General features: G+C 36.7%; 1 protein-coding gene across 9 annotated transcripts in view; it reads left to right on the top strand.

Annotated features, from left to right (window-relative positions):
- The window catches only part of COL19A1 (collagen type XIX alpha 1 chain), a 212,231-nt gene that overhangs the window by 88,034 nt on the left and 106,712 nt on the right, over positions 1-17,485 (top strand). For 8 of the 9 annotated variants that reach the window (XM_090136199.1, XM_090136198.1, XM_031610879.2 and 5 more), the window contains 2 exons: positions 2,232-2,285; positions 6,147-6,191. In XM_090136199.1, the coding sequence (XP_089992325.1) occupies positions 2,232-2,285; positions 6,147-6,191 (99 nt within the window). The remainder of the gene's footprint in view (positions 1-2,231; positions 2,286-6,146; positions 6,192-17,485) is intronic. The other variant, XM_090136202.1, reaches the window with a different exon arrangement.

Here is a 17,485-nt window from a genome sequence, read left to right as displayed (position 1 = left end):
TAAAATATGTATCTGAAATATTTTAAACTGATTCTCTTCTCCAGCCATGAGGAGAATCTCACAACTTTCTCATGTATTTGACTATAAACTGTGCTAATGCCTAAAAAGTTTTAAATAGCAAAGCACATCTGAGTCACTGATGAAAGTTTCTCTCAATTCTTTTTTTATTCTTAGTTAATGTGGTACCTAACTCATGTTGGTATAGTTGTGTAGTACAGATACCTGAGCTGTATGAAGTGTATTCATTACTTGCATTTTAGATTAGCCTCTCATTTTTCTTTTTATTTATTTATTTATTTGAAAGTCTTTTTTTTTTTTTTAATAGGGAAAAATAGCAAAATGTGGAAGTCGAGGTATAAAAATTCTCATAAAAATAGCATGCATTCTGGAATAGTTGCTAAGCAGATAGCTATTAGGGAGCTTATTGTATCTTGAACACTTTCAATTAGAAACTGTATCCTTGATTTTATAGGGAGTTGGAACGCAGGTAAAGACTTCAGAATCAATAAATCATAAATACGTTGAGAACCCTGATTATATGTACACTGAATGTTTCCAAAGCAGTTAAAGCAGTTACAACATCAATCATATCAGATTTAATGAAAATCAGTATTGATGCTATGGGAGATCTACTTGTGAATTGCTGTGTTGAAGGAGTCATGATTTGTAGAACGCTGATTAAACAGTGCAAGACAAAACATCTATGCCTTGTGTTCACAGAAAACAAGCAAAGAAAAAAGCTGTGAATATGCGATTTTTCATCTATTTTATAGTGATTCCATATAATAATGAAGATAAAATATTATCTGGTAACTGTTAGACTGCAAGGAATGCTTTTGAAATCACATATTCATATTGTGAATTTGGAGAAAATGAAGGAATAAGGATTACTTGTGAACATTAATTAAAATTTTTCCCCATCATGACAGCACTTATTTTTACAGAAGGGAAATGTAAGAAAAACGTTAGATATTGTGCCATGGGTGGAATTATAAAAATGTCATTTTTAACAATCTATTTTAAGCTGTATTTTAATTGTTACATGTCATGAGTGCTTTGTACTTGTTTGCTTCGTTACTTGTATCATTTTGATGAGTAATTGTTCTTTTATTGGCTCTTTGTGTTGTTCAGAGACTGGAGCTTTTCCTTTGTCTCTGTTCTTGTTTGTGTCTGTGAGGCATTTATCTTCCACTTGGCTTGGAATCAAACAAGTGAACTTTCAGAACTTTTTGTTGCTGAGCTCTGGCTTGGCTAAAAAACTATTTGGGTGGTATATAAGTTACTCAGGGAAACTTCTGTCAAGAAATTAAGGCCCGTGAATGGAATGCAGATAGCATTTGATTTTAGATTCCTTTAATAAGTCTTCTAAGCTCCCACTTGAATTCATAGGAGTGTGGATGAATTTGTCTAACAGAGCTTAGCTTAACAACTTCAGATTTATTGAGACCAATGTACTTCGCTGTGGCATATTTTCATGGTTCTGTAAATGGAAATTAGTTCTTAGCTTTCAGTGCTGTAGCCTGGTTCTCACTGTCTCTGTAACTGTCTTAAAAAGCTTTGCTAAGAAGGAATGGAGAAGGAAATGGTTGAACTAATTTCAATTCTAATTCTAAATGCAATATTACTAGGTTTTTGACTGTACTTGTTACTTGTTTCTGTTTGGGTTTTCTTTTTCTGCTTGTTTACTTTGTTTTTTTTCTGCTAAAGTAGGTGTAATTCAGATGCTGAAGATGGCATTGAGCAGGGACAGTTGCCTTTTAAAAACATTTCTGATGAACTTGTTTCTATCTATGCTCAGTTGCAACGCCTAAGCATCCAGTTTCTTGAATGGAATTTAAAAATCCTAATCAAATTCTTAGTTTTCATGAGAAGTGCATGAAAGTTATTTGAGGAGGAAGAGTTTTACAACTGTAGCAGCTGTACGGGGGAATTGCCGTGCTTTTGCAAAACGAGAGGGAGGAGAGGTAGTAATTTAATAACATAATCTTTTCATTGTCAAAACACTCACCTGTGATTGTTAACTGTCTGATATTTTGGAAATGAAATGTATTTTAACCGAAAACAAGACAACAGATATAAATGATTCTAGAAATCAAATAAATGCTTCTGAAAAAAAGAATGAGTAGCAGGGCATCTCCAGACATTCTTGTGATTTGTTATTTCCTCTCTAAATTTAGCTTAGTCATGGCCTAGTTCTGAAAAAAATGATGGTTATGTACATTTTATTTCAGGGGGACACTGGCTTAGCAGGTGCTCCTGGCATACCTGGTCTTACTGGTTCCAAGGTAAAAAAAAATAAAAAATAAAAAAAAAATTGTTTATATATTTCACTTTCAACATCCTTTTTGCCAGCTCTCCAGCATTTACCTACATTGTATTTGAATGTTTTGAACTTGTATAGCACAACAAAGGAACTTCGCTATCAGCTCACAAGAGAAAGGACATGAGGTGCAGTGGCACAGATGTGCCTGCCAGTGTTACCTTGCATTAAGAGCAGTTGCCTCTGTCTCAGTACTGTGCAGGGTCTTTGCAGCCACGAGATGTATAGATTCAAGAATCTGATATTTGAGCCTTATGATCTCAGCAAAATGAAATGAGGGAAGCGCTGCTTCTTGTACTCTTCCATTTTTATCTTTTTTTTTTTTTATCTTTTACTCCTCCTCAGAGGTGGAATACTGTAGGAAGGCTAGAATTTGCAAAAAGATGCTTGTGCATTACAGACATTACTGATAATATTTGTTAAAGTTGCCCGACACTCATCGTGATCTGATTTTCTTTTCATGAAGTAGGAGCTATGTTTAAACATAAGTATTTGGAATGAAATCCCAATGTCATGTGTTTCTATCTGGCTAATTCCTATTAGAAAATCATATGTAAAATGGTTTTGCTGCTTCCAAAAATTAAGGGACTAATGAAAAAAACCTCATAATTAGAATTTCAAGTATTGATAAGCATGACCATCATGCAAAGGGATGATTCATGTGTCTTTAGGGCAGATTTCCTGCAATATGGCAATAAGAAAAGGAACATATTCTCTGCAGATGAGGTAGCTAGCACTGAGTTTCACAATAGACTTACCATTATCAATTTATGCATTCAAAGTCAGGATCTTATTGACTTGCATTGTATTTAGATAGTGATAAAAATTGTATTATGAGTCCCGTATTGAGTATGAAGAGGAAAACAGTGACTGTCCGTTAAAAACATTGTGTGAAGTATTTAGCTTACCACATAAGAATTCGGCCACAAAAAGGAGAATTCAAGTCAGTCCTAAAGGTGTAATTTTGCAACATTAGTGTTTTGTTTTGAAGCATCTTACCCTTGGCTAACACAGACTAATATTTTAATGCTCTCTCTATGTTTTCTGTTGCGACATTTCTTATTTTTTTCTAATTGAATGTGGAAATGAAAGTGAATATAAGCAAATAATCTGCTATTGTGAATAAAATAAACCATGCATTTGACTACACAAGGAGAACATTATGCTTGGTATTGGTGATCTGAAATGTTGTGCTTTGGACCTCTTCCAAGCTCGCTACTTGAGAGTTGTGGAAAAACTGTAGGGGGTTCAGCAGGGACTGTAGAAAACATGGCATGTGAGGTGAGCATCACAGCACTAAGTTTGTTGAGTCTGTCAAAGGGACGCATTAGGGACTGTCCTGCAGTTTTAAGGAGCCATGAGAGCTGATTGATCTTCAAGGTCAGTCTGCTTTGGTATGCCAGAAAATGTGCATGTGTGGAAGTGGAAGTAGAGTTGAGCTACCCAGTATGAATATGGAAACATTTAAAGAAACAAACAGAAAGAAGGGGACATACTCTTTAGTAGGATCTGTTGTGATAGAGATGGTTTCAAACTAAAGGAGGGGAGATTTAGATTGGATATAAGAACAAAGTTTTTTTTATGACAAGAGTCGAGAAGCAGTTGAGCAGGTTGTCTGGAGCAGTGGTGGATGCTCTGTCCTTGGAGACACTCAAGGTCAGGCTGATTAACCTGATCTATCTGTAGATGTCCCTGTTCACTGTAGGGGAGTTGGAATAGATGACAGGTTTATAGATTTACAGGTTCCTTCCAACTCAAACAATTCTACATTTCTATAAAAAGACGATCTGATAGTCCTGCTGTTTGACAATGTAGTGAAAAAGGCCAACCATGTGTGGGCTGCTTTAGCAAGATTGTGGCCAGCAGGTCAGGGGAGGTGATTATTTTGCACTTTTGTGACTGCATCTGTGTCCAGCTTGAGGCTACTGGGAGAAGGAGAGAGCAGATGACTGAGGTGACCCCAGTGGAGGCTCATGAGGATGGCCAGAAGCCTACAGACCATTGTATATGAAGAGATGCTGAGGAAACTGGGTCTGTTCAGCTGTGAGATGACATAATTTGGAAGGTGGGTGGGAGTAGGCTTTTACTGCTCTTTGCAAGTAATGAGAAGGTGCAAGTATCCAGAGCCAAACTTATCAGAGATGGACTGTGGAAGGACAACACAATGGATACAAGCTCCAACCAAATAAATTTTGAGTCTATGTAAGGCTGATTTTTATATAATGGATTGTGAATTGAATAAAGACAGAATTTGTGATCTTAGGAATGCAAAAGCTAAATGAAGAAAATTCTCTGTTCCTGTTTGTTGAAAGTAGGTAGAAATTAGCTATGTTTAGAAGAATGGGAAGCAGAGTAGAATTTGCATACATTCAGAAATTTATTTCAGCAATTAACCACAGATTTTTAGGTAAGAGCATCTGGAAGGTTACTTTTCGAGATCACGTTTTGCATGCTTTGTCTTGGTCATGCTTCTGAAACTGACTCCTAAATTGATGAATGCCTCAGTAACTCCAGCTGGAAGGGGGAGGGGGAGGTAGGGAAGAGCTACTGCAGGCACCTCCTGAAAGTCCAGAGTTGTTTGATAATCCATAAATCTGCATGTCTCCTAAGTTTCAAATTTAATTCCCAGATGTGTACTACACAACACTGTATCAATTAAACAATTTGGCAAATTGTTGCTAGAAAGTTTGCAAGTTGTAGCCTGCTGTTTTAGTTGACCTCATTTAAACCACAGACTTCTATATATGGAAATGAAAATCTCTGAAGGGTGAAAGAATGTTTAGACATTACTTAATTTAATTTTTTTTAAAGTAATTTAGAAAAAAGCCATATGCTTTACTTCAGAAATTATCCAGTCTCCTCGTTTTCCAGCCTGTAGAACTCATGTGCATTGTACTGAGCCAGTAAAACTGATATCTTGACACTGGCAAAGTCATGCAAAGTATCCTTTGCCAGGTGATTTAAGGGAGAAAGAGTATACGTGTGGAGTTTGTTTTGTGGTGGTGTTGGGGTTTGGTTGTTTTTTTTTGTTTTATTTTGGTTGTTGTTGTTTAAATTATGTAAGTTTTGTACTACAAGTATATAATTTTGATTGTATTTCTGTTAAAAAACAGACAAAAATACTTTAATAAAGACCTGAAAAAAATAGATACTATTCTTGTTGTAATGCATCCAGGCCTCAAACCAATTGACAGAGACATTAGCATAGTAAGATTGCTGCATTAGCATCTTTTTCTGAGGTAAAAGTTATCAAATTGGAGCATTATAACATGTCTTTCTATTGTAAGATCGTTTAATAAAGAATTCAGTCTGCAGCAATAAGCTGAATTTGAGTTAGCATTGCAAATTGCACTCCTATTATTTTATAATGTTTCATTAATTGGACAGAAATTTCCAAATGGAAGGGATGGGTTTTCTTTCAGTAAGTTGTATTTGGATCTTTTGCTCAATTGGGGTGGGTTTTTTGAGGCCTTCACGGCTGACTAGGCATATTTAAAAATTAACATGAAGGAATTGATAGGAATAAATGTATTAAAGCTGATTCTGCAGAATACCGAGACTGTAACGAATGGGTTTAGAATCAAAAGTTTAGAATTCTTAAAGCGAGGAGTATCCATTAGGTTGAATGAAAGAATGATTGGTTATTAAAAACCAATGGCAACTTTTGTAGAGATTTCATACATTTTTGAATGCAAGACTATAATTATCCATATAGTTTCTTGTGTTTTGTTCCCGTAATAAAAGATCAATGTAATAAAATTAATTTTAAGAAATGCAATAATTTAAAGAATGTTGGAGATATTACTTGTATTGTTTTGTGTTCCAGGGTGAACACGGCCTTCCTGGTAGTAAAGGTGAAGAAGGTGAAAAGGTAAGTTATTCTGACCACGTTACTTATTTTTCTGTTTTAATGTTCTGGTATATGACAAACTAAGTGGAAGGCATTCCTTAACACTTTCACAAATGAAACTCTTTTTTCTGTATCAGTGATTTCTGAAAGGCTTAATAACAAGCAGTTATTTAATATTAATTAGCGTCATCAGCACATCCTTCGGAACCATGTTTTTTAAGAAAATATTTAATAATGAAGTCTTACAGAACCATAACCACTGGACTCCAGTGATGTCTACTGCTACTAAATTTCTATGGTAACTAGTAAACGTTTATTTATACTGTATGGAATGTATGATGAGATGATGTAGGTATTTATAGTACTTGGTTGTTGCCTTTATAAATTACAAATAATAAAGAACGTAGGAAATATGTTGAATGTAATTACCAAATGTTTTACATTCTTTTCTTTCTAATAACATAAATTCATTACCATTGAAATTTTTTCCATTCCTTATAGCATGATAACTGACAGCTAGCTTAAAAAGGTTAGTTTTTATTGATATGCTTCTGCATACCGATACACTAGTTAACATGATTTTAGTCTACTGAACATATCTGACTTCAGCCAGAATGACATGATTGCTTGTCCTCACAGAATGCAGGTGCATGTACCTCTTCCTTAGTCTGCCAGTTCTGCCCCCTTCACTGATGGATAAAACACTGATGCGTTTTAAGGACCTTATTTTCCTAGCTGGCGTAAAAATTCCAAGTGCAAATTCTAAGAGAAACCTTTCCTTGTTTTTCAACATACAACAGTGTGTATAAGAAGTGGAGCCTGAAACTGTTTGTTGTAATTACAGACGCTCTGCTTTGGTCAGAAATAGTTGAAAAAACATTAGTGTTAAAATGTGGATTAGACTGGCCCTTTGGAAGGCTGCCTTAGCTGACAGAATGCTGGTCTGGGTTGCTCTATATGGCTCAGGCCAATATTCCTGCATGACTTCAGGTGCATAACAATCATCAAAGCAAGTCTATGTTGAGGGACAAGTGGAAGGGTCAGTCTAACTTAGCTTGTGTAATAGGAATTGAGCTAAGAATAGCAGTTTGTACTTGAGCTTCAGCTCCTTAACCAAATTTTACTTGGTTACTGATTTATTAGTAGTGTTTTGGCTGATTTGGTCTAGGCATTTTGATTTAAGAATGCATCTTTTCTCTGTGCCTCAGCTCACTGTCTGAAGAAGATGCAGAAAATCATTTCCACTCAATGTGTGCTATATATTCAGATGTTTATATGTTCTTCAAGATGAGGGATGAAAGATGCTGAGATTCTGGCAATATTCAGACTAAAGAAAACGGTGACTGGGTGGCAGCATTTGAATTTAAGAAAACACAAAGTATTCCTGCTTTGTACATGGGTATATACACTTCCCACTCCACCCCCTCTATACTTCTTTAGAAGTGTCAGCCAGCTCTCCAGTGTTGATATTTTAAAGAAAATCTCTTGTTATGGTTTAATTTAGCAGATTTAAAGTTATAGAAGTTTTTTTTTTAGGAGGAAATATTCTAGTAACCAGGAAGGAAGAAATATCAGAAATGAAAGTCAGCATCCATAGCAACTAACGTTTATCATGTGAAGATTCAGTCTAAAAAAAGCACTTGTTAATGTTGAGTGTTTCTAGCTTCATAGACAGATCTTATTTCCTCCACGGTATCGTTATTCATCAGTTCTGTAGGGCTTGTTGATTTTTTTTTTACTCATAATTGCTCTGCAGCTGTGCCGTGCTTTCCTTGAGCTATATGAATAAATTGTGTTTGGACACAGGCACATGGATCCGGCTGTTGCTGCCACTCTCTCTGCTTGATTTCCCTAACACTAAGGCAGAGATAAAATGACCAAATGACTGACAGCAACATTTTTCACATGTGGGAGCTGAGTCAGCACATTTTAGACTTTTGTCCTCTTCTTCAAATTCAGAATTTAATTAAAAGATTCCGTTTAAATCTATTTCCAGTTTAATAATATATTCATCTGTTCTTCAAAGAAGAGGAAATATACAAACGGAAGAATCCTTGTTTACCAAAAATAATCTGGGACAGTCTCATTAGAAGCTTCATATCCTGATATGTGAGGAGGGGAGTGTCTTTTAAGGTTACACGAAGTAGCACTCAGTTTGGGCTGTAAGTTATTCACTTTGGCCATAGTTAAAATAATTTTGCATATTCCAGTTGTTAAATTATGGTATTAAAAATGTATCAGTGCTCTTGTGTTGTGACACACTGTCCAGAATAAAATGTCTGTGCTACTTTGTGAGTGACAAACATGATTAAAAAGACTGGAACGTAAAATTTGATTTTTACTAATGAAAAAAGCTCAGTCAGATCTTGCACGTCGAAGAACAGGACAATGTTTGTGCATTGTTTTGCACTGTACCTTGAATAGGTTACAGCTGAACGTTAGGTGTTTGCCATTTCTAACTCACTGCAGGTAGAGGTTGGTGCAGAACTGGTGGGAGAACACTTTGAGGAGAGGCAGCTGCCAACAGCAATTCGGAAATCTAAAGTAGCACTGAACGCTTCTTGTAGGAAGTTGGCTAAGGGAGATTCCTTCAATTGAGCCCATTCACCACATCAAACCAGCTGACTTTGGTCTTGGTTGTATTTTCTGTTTCGTCTGAGGAAGCTTTGGGGATGTCGTAGGCAACTGAGGTGAAAGTGATTGGTTGTATGTAAATCAAAGATACAGGAGGCATCTTTAATTCAATATGCTAAGGGATATTCCTTCAGGCTATTTAAAGGTTTCTTTGCCACACGTGTGTCTCCTGCAGGAATCTGGAATTCTTGGTCTGCCTTCGTTTTGTTTGGAGGATTTTTGTTTTTCTTTTTTTTCCCTTTCAGATTGAACCAGTACTGGCATGTACAGGTGTTAATGCTGCATGCTTTTCCGCCACAGGAAATAATATACTCTCAGTGTAAATTTGTTTTAATCCTCCTTTATATTCTATTTTCTTTGTGTTAGGCAGCCAATGTCATAGTCTCACAAGATACTGTTACAACTGGCAACAGAAGTATTGGTCTGCTCTTCTATAGCATGACTGAAATCATATACACTGAGAGCAATTTTAATTGATTTGCTGACAGGAAGGAAGATTATACTAGTGAATCTGTCCTCCTTCCAATACTATTCAGAACTATAATTGTATGGTATGGACTGTTAGTGGCTGTAATACAGCCTTAAAACCCAGAATATTTTTGACACATCAAAGATATAGCCTAGCAGATTAGAATCTAAGAAAAAGGTCTAAGTGCAAAGATCTATTTGTAGGGGAGAATAAATATGGTTTCAGGGGAAAAAAAAGTAGCATCCACTTGAAAATTAAAATCTGTGGATTATTTGGATACGAAGCTGGTGAATCATAGAAACCTTATAGTTGGAAGGGACCTTTAAAGGTCATCTAGTCCAACTCCCCTGCAATGAACAGGGACACCACAGCTAGATCAGGTTGCCCAGGGCCTGATCCAGCCTTACTGTGAAAGTCTCCAGGGACAGGGCATCCACCACATCTCTGGACAACTTGTTCCAGTGCCTCACCACCCTCACTGTAAAAGACTTTTTCCTTACATCCAACCTAAATCTACCCTCTTTAAGCTTGAAACCATTTCCCCTTGTTCTGTCACCACAGACCCTGCTAAAGAGTCTGTCTCCTTCTTTCCTGTAGCTCCCATTTAGATACTGATCAGGGCACCCCAGAGCCTTTTGTGGCCCTCCTCTAGATACCCTCCACCACGTCCATGTCTATTCTGTAATGAGGAGTCCACATCAGATTGCAGTACTCCAGGTGAAGCCTCACCAGCACAGAGCAGAGGGGCAGGATCACCTCCCTTGACCTGCTGGCCACACTTCTTGTAGTGCAGCCCAGGATATGGTTGGCTTTCTTGGCTGTGAGGGAATGAAGTCAGACAGTTGTGAATGAAAGAAACTAAGATGTTTGAAAGCATTGTCTGTAATACTAATGAAATAGTTCTGTGCTACTGTATGGGAACTGCTGAGTCACAGCCTGAACCTCTGATTGATCACCTGAGGTGAGCAATGAGTCAGCCATGGAGCACAGGTGAAGGCAATTCACCTGTGCTGCTGGAAGGCGTGGAACCTGGCTCCACCTTTCCTAGACCTATTTAAGAGCTGACTACCAGTGGTGAAAGATCTCTTCTGGAGATCCCCTCCTTTGGAGTTTCATAAGTGAGCCCGGGATATGGGTAAGCGTCCTAGCATCCTATCTATTCTCTTCCTGTTATTATAATCTGCTTTGCCTAATTCTTTCATTTATTTCATAATTATACTGTCTTAATATTCTTTGATTATACACCTACATGTTATTGGTAAGGCTTTAGTGTAAAGGTTGTTGAAAGGAGATCACCAAGAGTAACTGGTCTGTATAACACATAGTCCTGGAGGAAGATTAGTTAGCATAGAGTCAGCTGAAGAGAAACATGTAAACTGTCTTCAAATACATAAAACTACTACAAAGAGGAAGGGAATGGCATATTTCCTATTCCTGACATGGGTAACATGCAGAGTAACAGGCTGGAGGTGCAGCAAGAAAGATACTAGTAGCCATTAGGAAAGAATTCTTAATTTTACCACTGTGATTTCTTACAGAAGTCATTTTCTCTTATATTGTTTTGCACTTTTAACCTTAGATCTAGAAAAAGGAATGATAAATAGACTTATTTGTTACAGGAGATCAGATTGTCTCATAAGACTTTTTTATTTTCTGCTAATAGTATCAAAGCTATTCAGTACATCATTTACACTGATTTCTAATTAGATCAGCACAGAGAGCAGCTAGGTGGTTTGTATATATCCTTGCTTGGTTTTAATGCTTAGTTAATGCTTTTCCATGATAGGACAGTAAAACTCTGGAGCAGATTACCCACAGTCTCTGACCCTGGAGGTTTGAAGACCAGCTTGCAGGGGCCTGGTCTAACTTCACAGCTGACTCTGTTCTGAACAAGAATATGGACCAGGTGCCTCCTGAGGTCACTTCAGCCTCAGTTATCTGGTGATTTTATGAGAGTGCCCAGGTGCATTATATTTTTCAAAATCAGGGCGTGTATTCACAGTATAAATCTATGTGGGGAAAAAAAAAAAAGTGTTAGAAAGTGACAATTTTAAAGAATTTTTGGGGGGAGGGGAGGGTGGATTGTGAATATGTATTTAATTCAGACAATGGATTGGGAAAAAAAAACTGTCAAATGACTCAGTAATTTTTATGTACATGCTTTGCAATTTCAGGTAAGAACTGGACTTTTTCACTAGAATAAGTTATAGGCAGAAATAAAAATGTACTAAAAGATTCCCTTTTAGTACTTGTTTGGAGTGTCATATCTTGGGAAGAACAGTGCTCTTGCTCAAATAACTGATCACCTGTCAGTTGGTGCTCCCTTCCTCATAGAAGCTGCATTGTCTCTTTGGGTAGTGAGTGGTTGCTTGGATGATGGGAAGATATGTACTCCCTGAGATGCTTTAGTTTAGTTTGCTGAAACCCTATGAAACTGTTCATATTTAAATAAAAATTGTTGTAAAGTAAATTGATTTACATAAAATCTAAAAGTCTCTTCAAAAATTTAAGCACAAAAAGATAATAAAAGGATAACCTTCATAGAATCATAGAATTGCTCAGGTTGGAAAAAGACCTTAAAGATCATCAAGTCCAACCACGACTTAACCATATTACCTTAACAACCCTCAGCTAAATCATGTCCCTGAGCAAGGGACATGGTTAAACTTACAAGTTTAGTACAATAATTACCATGCTTCTGTCTGTTCGTGTTGTCATAGTTCGTTCATGCAAGCTGTGCCAATTCCAGTAGCTGAAGTTCTGTCCTTGCATCTTCTAAATACATTTTTACTTACAAGGTGAATCTTCAAGCAGTACTGCATATATAAAATGATATAAAGGAAATGAAATACAGACTAGGCTTATGAAAAATATTACATGCAGAGAATATCTATATTATACAAGAATCTGAGCCATAGCAGTAAAGTTCCTTGTGTTCCCACGTCAACTACCTCACAATCCTCCAAGTTTGACAAAAAGCACAGAAAACCCAGAATCACAGTTCTTAAAGCCAGGAGAAACGTATGTTTAAAGCTATGTCACAAAATTTGATGCATCATTTAATGATTCTCTGCTTACTCTAAGTGGAGAAAAACCAAAGTCCAATAAATTAAAACAAAGACAGTTTTAGGTGAAACATGAAAGAGAATTAATGCAATCTCAGTACCTAATTATAAATATTTTGTTTCACCTAGGTATCACTTGTGTCTCCAGCAGTCACTTTCTACACCGTAATTGCCAAATTCTTAATTTACTGAGGCAAGATGTTTAAGTGCTTCATTTCAGCTTAGTAAAATAAATAGAAAATGTACATATATTTGACCAAAGAAACCTTTGGGAGTATAGCCATAATCAGAGTCGTACGTTATTTCCAAAGTTTCATCCTTCAGTCTTTACTTTTGTATGCTTTGATTCTGCTTTTGCCTGTGTACATATGCAAGAAGAGGGAGATGATCTGGGGCTTGTCCAGCCTGAGTGTAGAAAAAATTGTCATCTGCTTCATTTTATTCTAAACGCAGGATGTTCTTTGTATATATTTACTATTTTGTGAAGCTCAATTTGAATTATTCCAGGAAATAGAACTTCCTCTATTTCCTTTAGAAGAAAATTCCGAACGGACCTTAGTGTCAGGAAGATTTCCTGGAGGTTAACATTTTCTACTTCGTTCTATCACACCTAATAAAATACTCCTTTATCTTACATTCATTCAGAAAATACATGGCTGTACACTTCCAGTATGTCTCCATGTATACTATAGTCTTTCTTTTTTCTCCCTGGACTTCAGTAAGCATTTTTTTAAATAAACATAAGAAAATGCAGGAGTCAGCTTTCTGGGTGCTAGTTGATGTTAGTAAACGTTTATTTTTGCTTGCTGATATTTTCACGTTAGTACCATAAATCTCAGTGATGAAACCAGTACATGTGAGACAGCTAAGGTACTGAGGAAGCTTGCAGCCTACTTGAAAAATAGAAGTTATTGGTCATGGGAGAGAAACAATGGACCTGGAAAGTCTATAATTAAAAACAGTAAAATAAAAAATGACAATCTAGAGAAACAGTTATTAACTCTCCTGTATATACTTACAATGCTGCTATTTATCAGCTGTAGTAGATTCTGTTTCAAATAGTTCAGCATTTCTATGTATACTACTTAGTATAGAATATACCAAATTCAATAAGCTGCAAATCTGGATATAAGTGTGGCTGCTGGATATAGAAATCTGTTATTCAGTATGATTTTTTGAGGAATGGAAATGCATTTTGCATTACAATCTGATTCCAGTTCCCTCATTTTATTTGGATGGTGATGCAGTCAATCCCAATTTGCTGAAAATATGGCTCCTTGCCTTTGATATCCATAAAAACTGTTGCTTTGTTTGAATTCATTTATTTTTAACTATATTGATTTAAATCCTTTAAGTTATATTTATTGCAATCAAGGTTGAATGCTTTACCAGCTATGTGTAAACATAACCTGAGTTTTTTCATACTCATCTCTTAATGCTGTAGAGGGAAGTATTAGAATTCTCTCCCTCTGATCTTGTAACTATCTAGCTTACAATTCACATCTTTTAAACTTTGGGGGGAGAATATTTTTCTTTTTTTGGGTTGTACTTTTTTGCTATGACATCTTGAATGGCACTTCAGAATATTTTTTTCATTAAGTCAAATGAAATTAGATGTTTTCTGCAGGACAATCATCTCAATGGGCATGAAAGTGTTTTTATTTGACATTCACTTTTATCACAAAGCATATTATATACAACCACCTGTACACATATATTGTGTACATATATAAAATATATGTGCCTGTGCACATATATTTTAGGGGAAGAAGAAAAGTGTATTTTTTAACTCTACGAGTTCCTACCTGTATTAAAAGCAGTCCTACTGACTTTCATCCTACTAAGCTCAGTGTTACCAGAGCATGTCCTGTAGTTCTGGGGCATTTGGCTTGACGTTTCTCTTCTTACTGTTTAATACTCTTTCTCTTTGAAACAGGCTTTATCAGTACTGCTTGTTGGGAATAGTCCATAACTTATCATAACTCTTTAACTGTGCCTGGGAATTGCACAGGGAAGTGTTAATTAGCCTGATTGAAATGTCTGCAAGAGACATTCACAGCTGGGGTCTATCAGTTTATTGGTACAGATGACCAAGTTCCAGGTCCCAAGCTATCACTGTTTAATTTACTTACAAATACCCATTTGGTCAGATTAAAGACTCATCTAGCTCAGCATCCTGCTGCTAATAGTAGCCAGAAGGGGTGCCTAGGGAAAAGCATAAGGACAAAATAAAGTGAGTGCAGTGCCTCTCCCAGTACGCTCTTCCAGCCTCCAGTTATTTCTGACTGCAATCTCAGCCAGATGTGGTTCCAGTGGATTTAGTAGCCTTCAATGGAGTTATCTTCCATTAGTGTATGCAGTTTCCCCTCAAATTCATGTAAACTTTAAGCATCTGCAATATCCTGTGGTGAGGACTTATGCTGTTTATCTTTGTGTTTGAAGAATCACTTCCTTTTGTTTATTTGGAAACTGCATCCTGTTAAGTTAATTCAGTGTCCCCTACTACTTCTATTGGAAGATTCCTTTTCTCCTTTTCTTTATCAATCAGAAATCAATAAGCATCTATTATGCATCCCTGAGCAGTCCCTTCCCAATTAACAATTTACTTAGCATTGCCTGCTGTGACAACTGATCCATATTTGGTCTTCCTAATAGTTGCATCTGCATGGTTTTTAATAGTGTTGCAAGGTTTTGAGACATTGAACTTATATGAACTTGTGTACTAAAAATGAAATTTTGATTTTAGATAACTCTCATAAGTAGCTGAGATCTTTATGTATACGTTTAGACAGTTGCATATCTGTACAGACACTAATAATCTTCAGCCTACTGTTATTTCCTCTTCTCAACTTTTTCTGTTTTACTGTTCTGGTATGCTGCAGTAAAAGAGAGATGTTGGTTTCACATCATATTTACACTTGATAGAAGGGGGACTTGAGAACAAATTCGTTTGTACGCTATTAGTTAAAAAATTTTTACCGTCTGAAACACAACCAACCTCTGAGCTCAAATATATCCTTCCGTATGTAAAAGTCTGTGATATGCAAGTAGAAGTGTAGTGGAAATGAAAACATCTTCTTATCAGTCATAGTCATGATTTCATAATTTGTAAAATTAAAACATTTATCTTGAAAAAGATTCATAGTGTCTTTGCAGCATGCAGTGCTCTGCATAAACAGCCAGGCCTGCTCTGAACAAGGTAGCTGGGGTAGCTCAAGGTAGCTCAGAAGCACCATAGATTCTGTAATGTTGAGAGGTAAAGACATAAATAGCAAAAGCAGAGTGCCAGGCAACTTGGGTGCACTGTTTCTGTTAACAGTTATTTCTGTGCTGCTCTGATTGTCTCTGTGAAGATATCCAGGGATGGAAGTCTGGATACCATTACAGCTATTGATGCTCAGAAACATGCAATAGTTTGAAAATTACTAAGACTGTAAACCTTTTCAACATAATTTTTGATAAAGGGCAATTAATATTGAAGTAGTGAAACAATTTTATCTATAAGAAGTGTTCCACATTTGGCATCTAGGAATGTGTTCTGGAGGAGCCAAGAAATACCCACCCATAGTGGTAGAGAGCACAGTATCACCTTCTGTCTGCATAGATATGCTGAGGTCCTAGTTTCCATTTAATAACTCAGTACTACCAGTGAGGTGAATGTTAAGGTCAGGGCACTTGTTTACGGAAGAGAGGGTAGAGGTGGGCATGGACTTTGAGGGGAATACTTAGGGAAAACAGTAAGAATGGATGGTATATGTAAGTACGTTTCTGAGAAAGATGGAGGAGGTTGAAAATATTTTAGGAGGAATAACTCAGGAGTTACATCAGTATTGAAATGAGACTGCTTTAATATAGGAACAGCTACCTCTTCCATTTGAGTGCCCCTGCCTTCCAGAAGGTACAAGCCTGTATTTGGGCTGTAAGAAGTAAATCTTACTCCATTTTGGAGTCAAAAGTAGAGTATAGAATTTGTGGTTTCACTGCTTTTTTATCAGCTTGGCTAGTAAATTGTCTGTGTTCTGTAATGAGTGGAATGTGACTCATGCTCAGCCTGTGCCTTTGGTTCACCACAAACAGGAGTCATTCTCTACTACAGCTAGTTAGCCTTATAGTTCAAGTGATAAAGCTTATTATGGTGAATTAAAATATCCTCTTTTCTGATTCCATACATCTCTTCAGTGACAGAATGATTTTTGCTTAGTATTTATTGAGTATTTATTAACAATCTCAATTTAAAAAGAAATAATATTGAGTTGAAATATAAGAAATGCCGGAGTGTATAGATATAGTTTTTTTGCAAGTAAGATGTGGCCTGAGTTGGGTTCAAGAGAGAATTAGAAAGGGCCCATAAATGTGGGTGTTCCCCCAAGGCAGTCTGAAAGAAATATGTTTGACTGTTGTTCGCCATCCGGACGTTTTGTTCAAACTTCTTTTCATCTCTCTGCTTCTGCATTTGTTTAGTCTACTTCCTTTTTTTTAATACTGTATTGGCTCTTGGTTACCTGAGCCTTCCCCCTTCCATTTTTTTCTGGTTCATAACTTAGATTTCATGTTGTAAAAACACCCACAGACACACAAATTTATTCATTTGTTTTCCTTGTTTCTCTTTTCTAAAAGCTGTGTACACTTCACTAATACCTTTGCATATTTGGAGAAAAGGATTTTTTTTTTTTTAAACTGGAAGTCCTTTCAAACTGGAAGCGGTTCTTGGGAATTTCTGAGTAAGGATGGGCTATGCAAATGAGCTGGCAGGGCTCTACAGGAGAAGGCTATCAGTGTTCTGCAGCTACCCCTATCAGCAAGATGGTGATATATGCACTATTGTAGAGTACTTACAGGTATCTAATGAGAAGAGGCAGTAGGATAGTCTAATAAAGCACAGTACTGATGCAATATTAGAAAACATGATGTCTATAAACATTATTTGACACTGTCCTGCATGACATCCTGATAGCCAAATTGGAGAAAAGTGGTTTTGATGGGTGTATCTCTTGCTGGATAAGGAAATGGCTGAATGATCACACTCAGAGTTGCGATCGATGGCTTAATTTCCAAGTGGATCAGGGCTCAGTGTTGGGACTGGTGCTATTTAACATCTTTGCAGGCAGTGAAGACAGTGGGTTGGAGTGTATCCTCAGCAAGTTTGC

This window comes from Phasianus colchicus, chromosome 2 (assembly GCF_987193195.1).
Source record: "Phasianus colchicus chromosome 2, bPhaCol1.hap1.1, whole genome shotgun sequence".
NCBI classification, from domain to species: domain Eukaryota; kingdom Metazoa; phylum Chordata; class Aves; order Galliformes; family Phasianidae; genus Phasianus; species Phasianus colchicus.
This window is presented reverse-complemented; position numbering and strand designations above follow the sequence as displayed.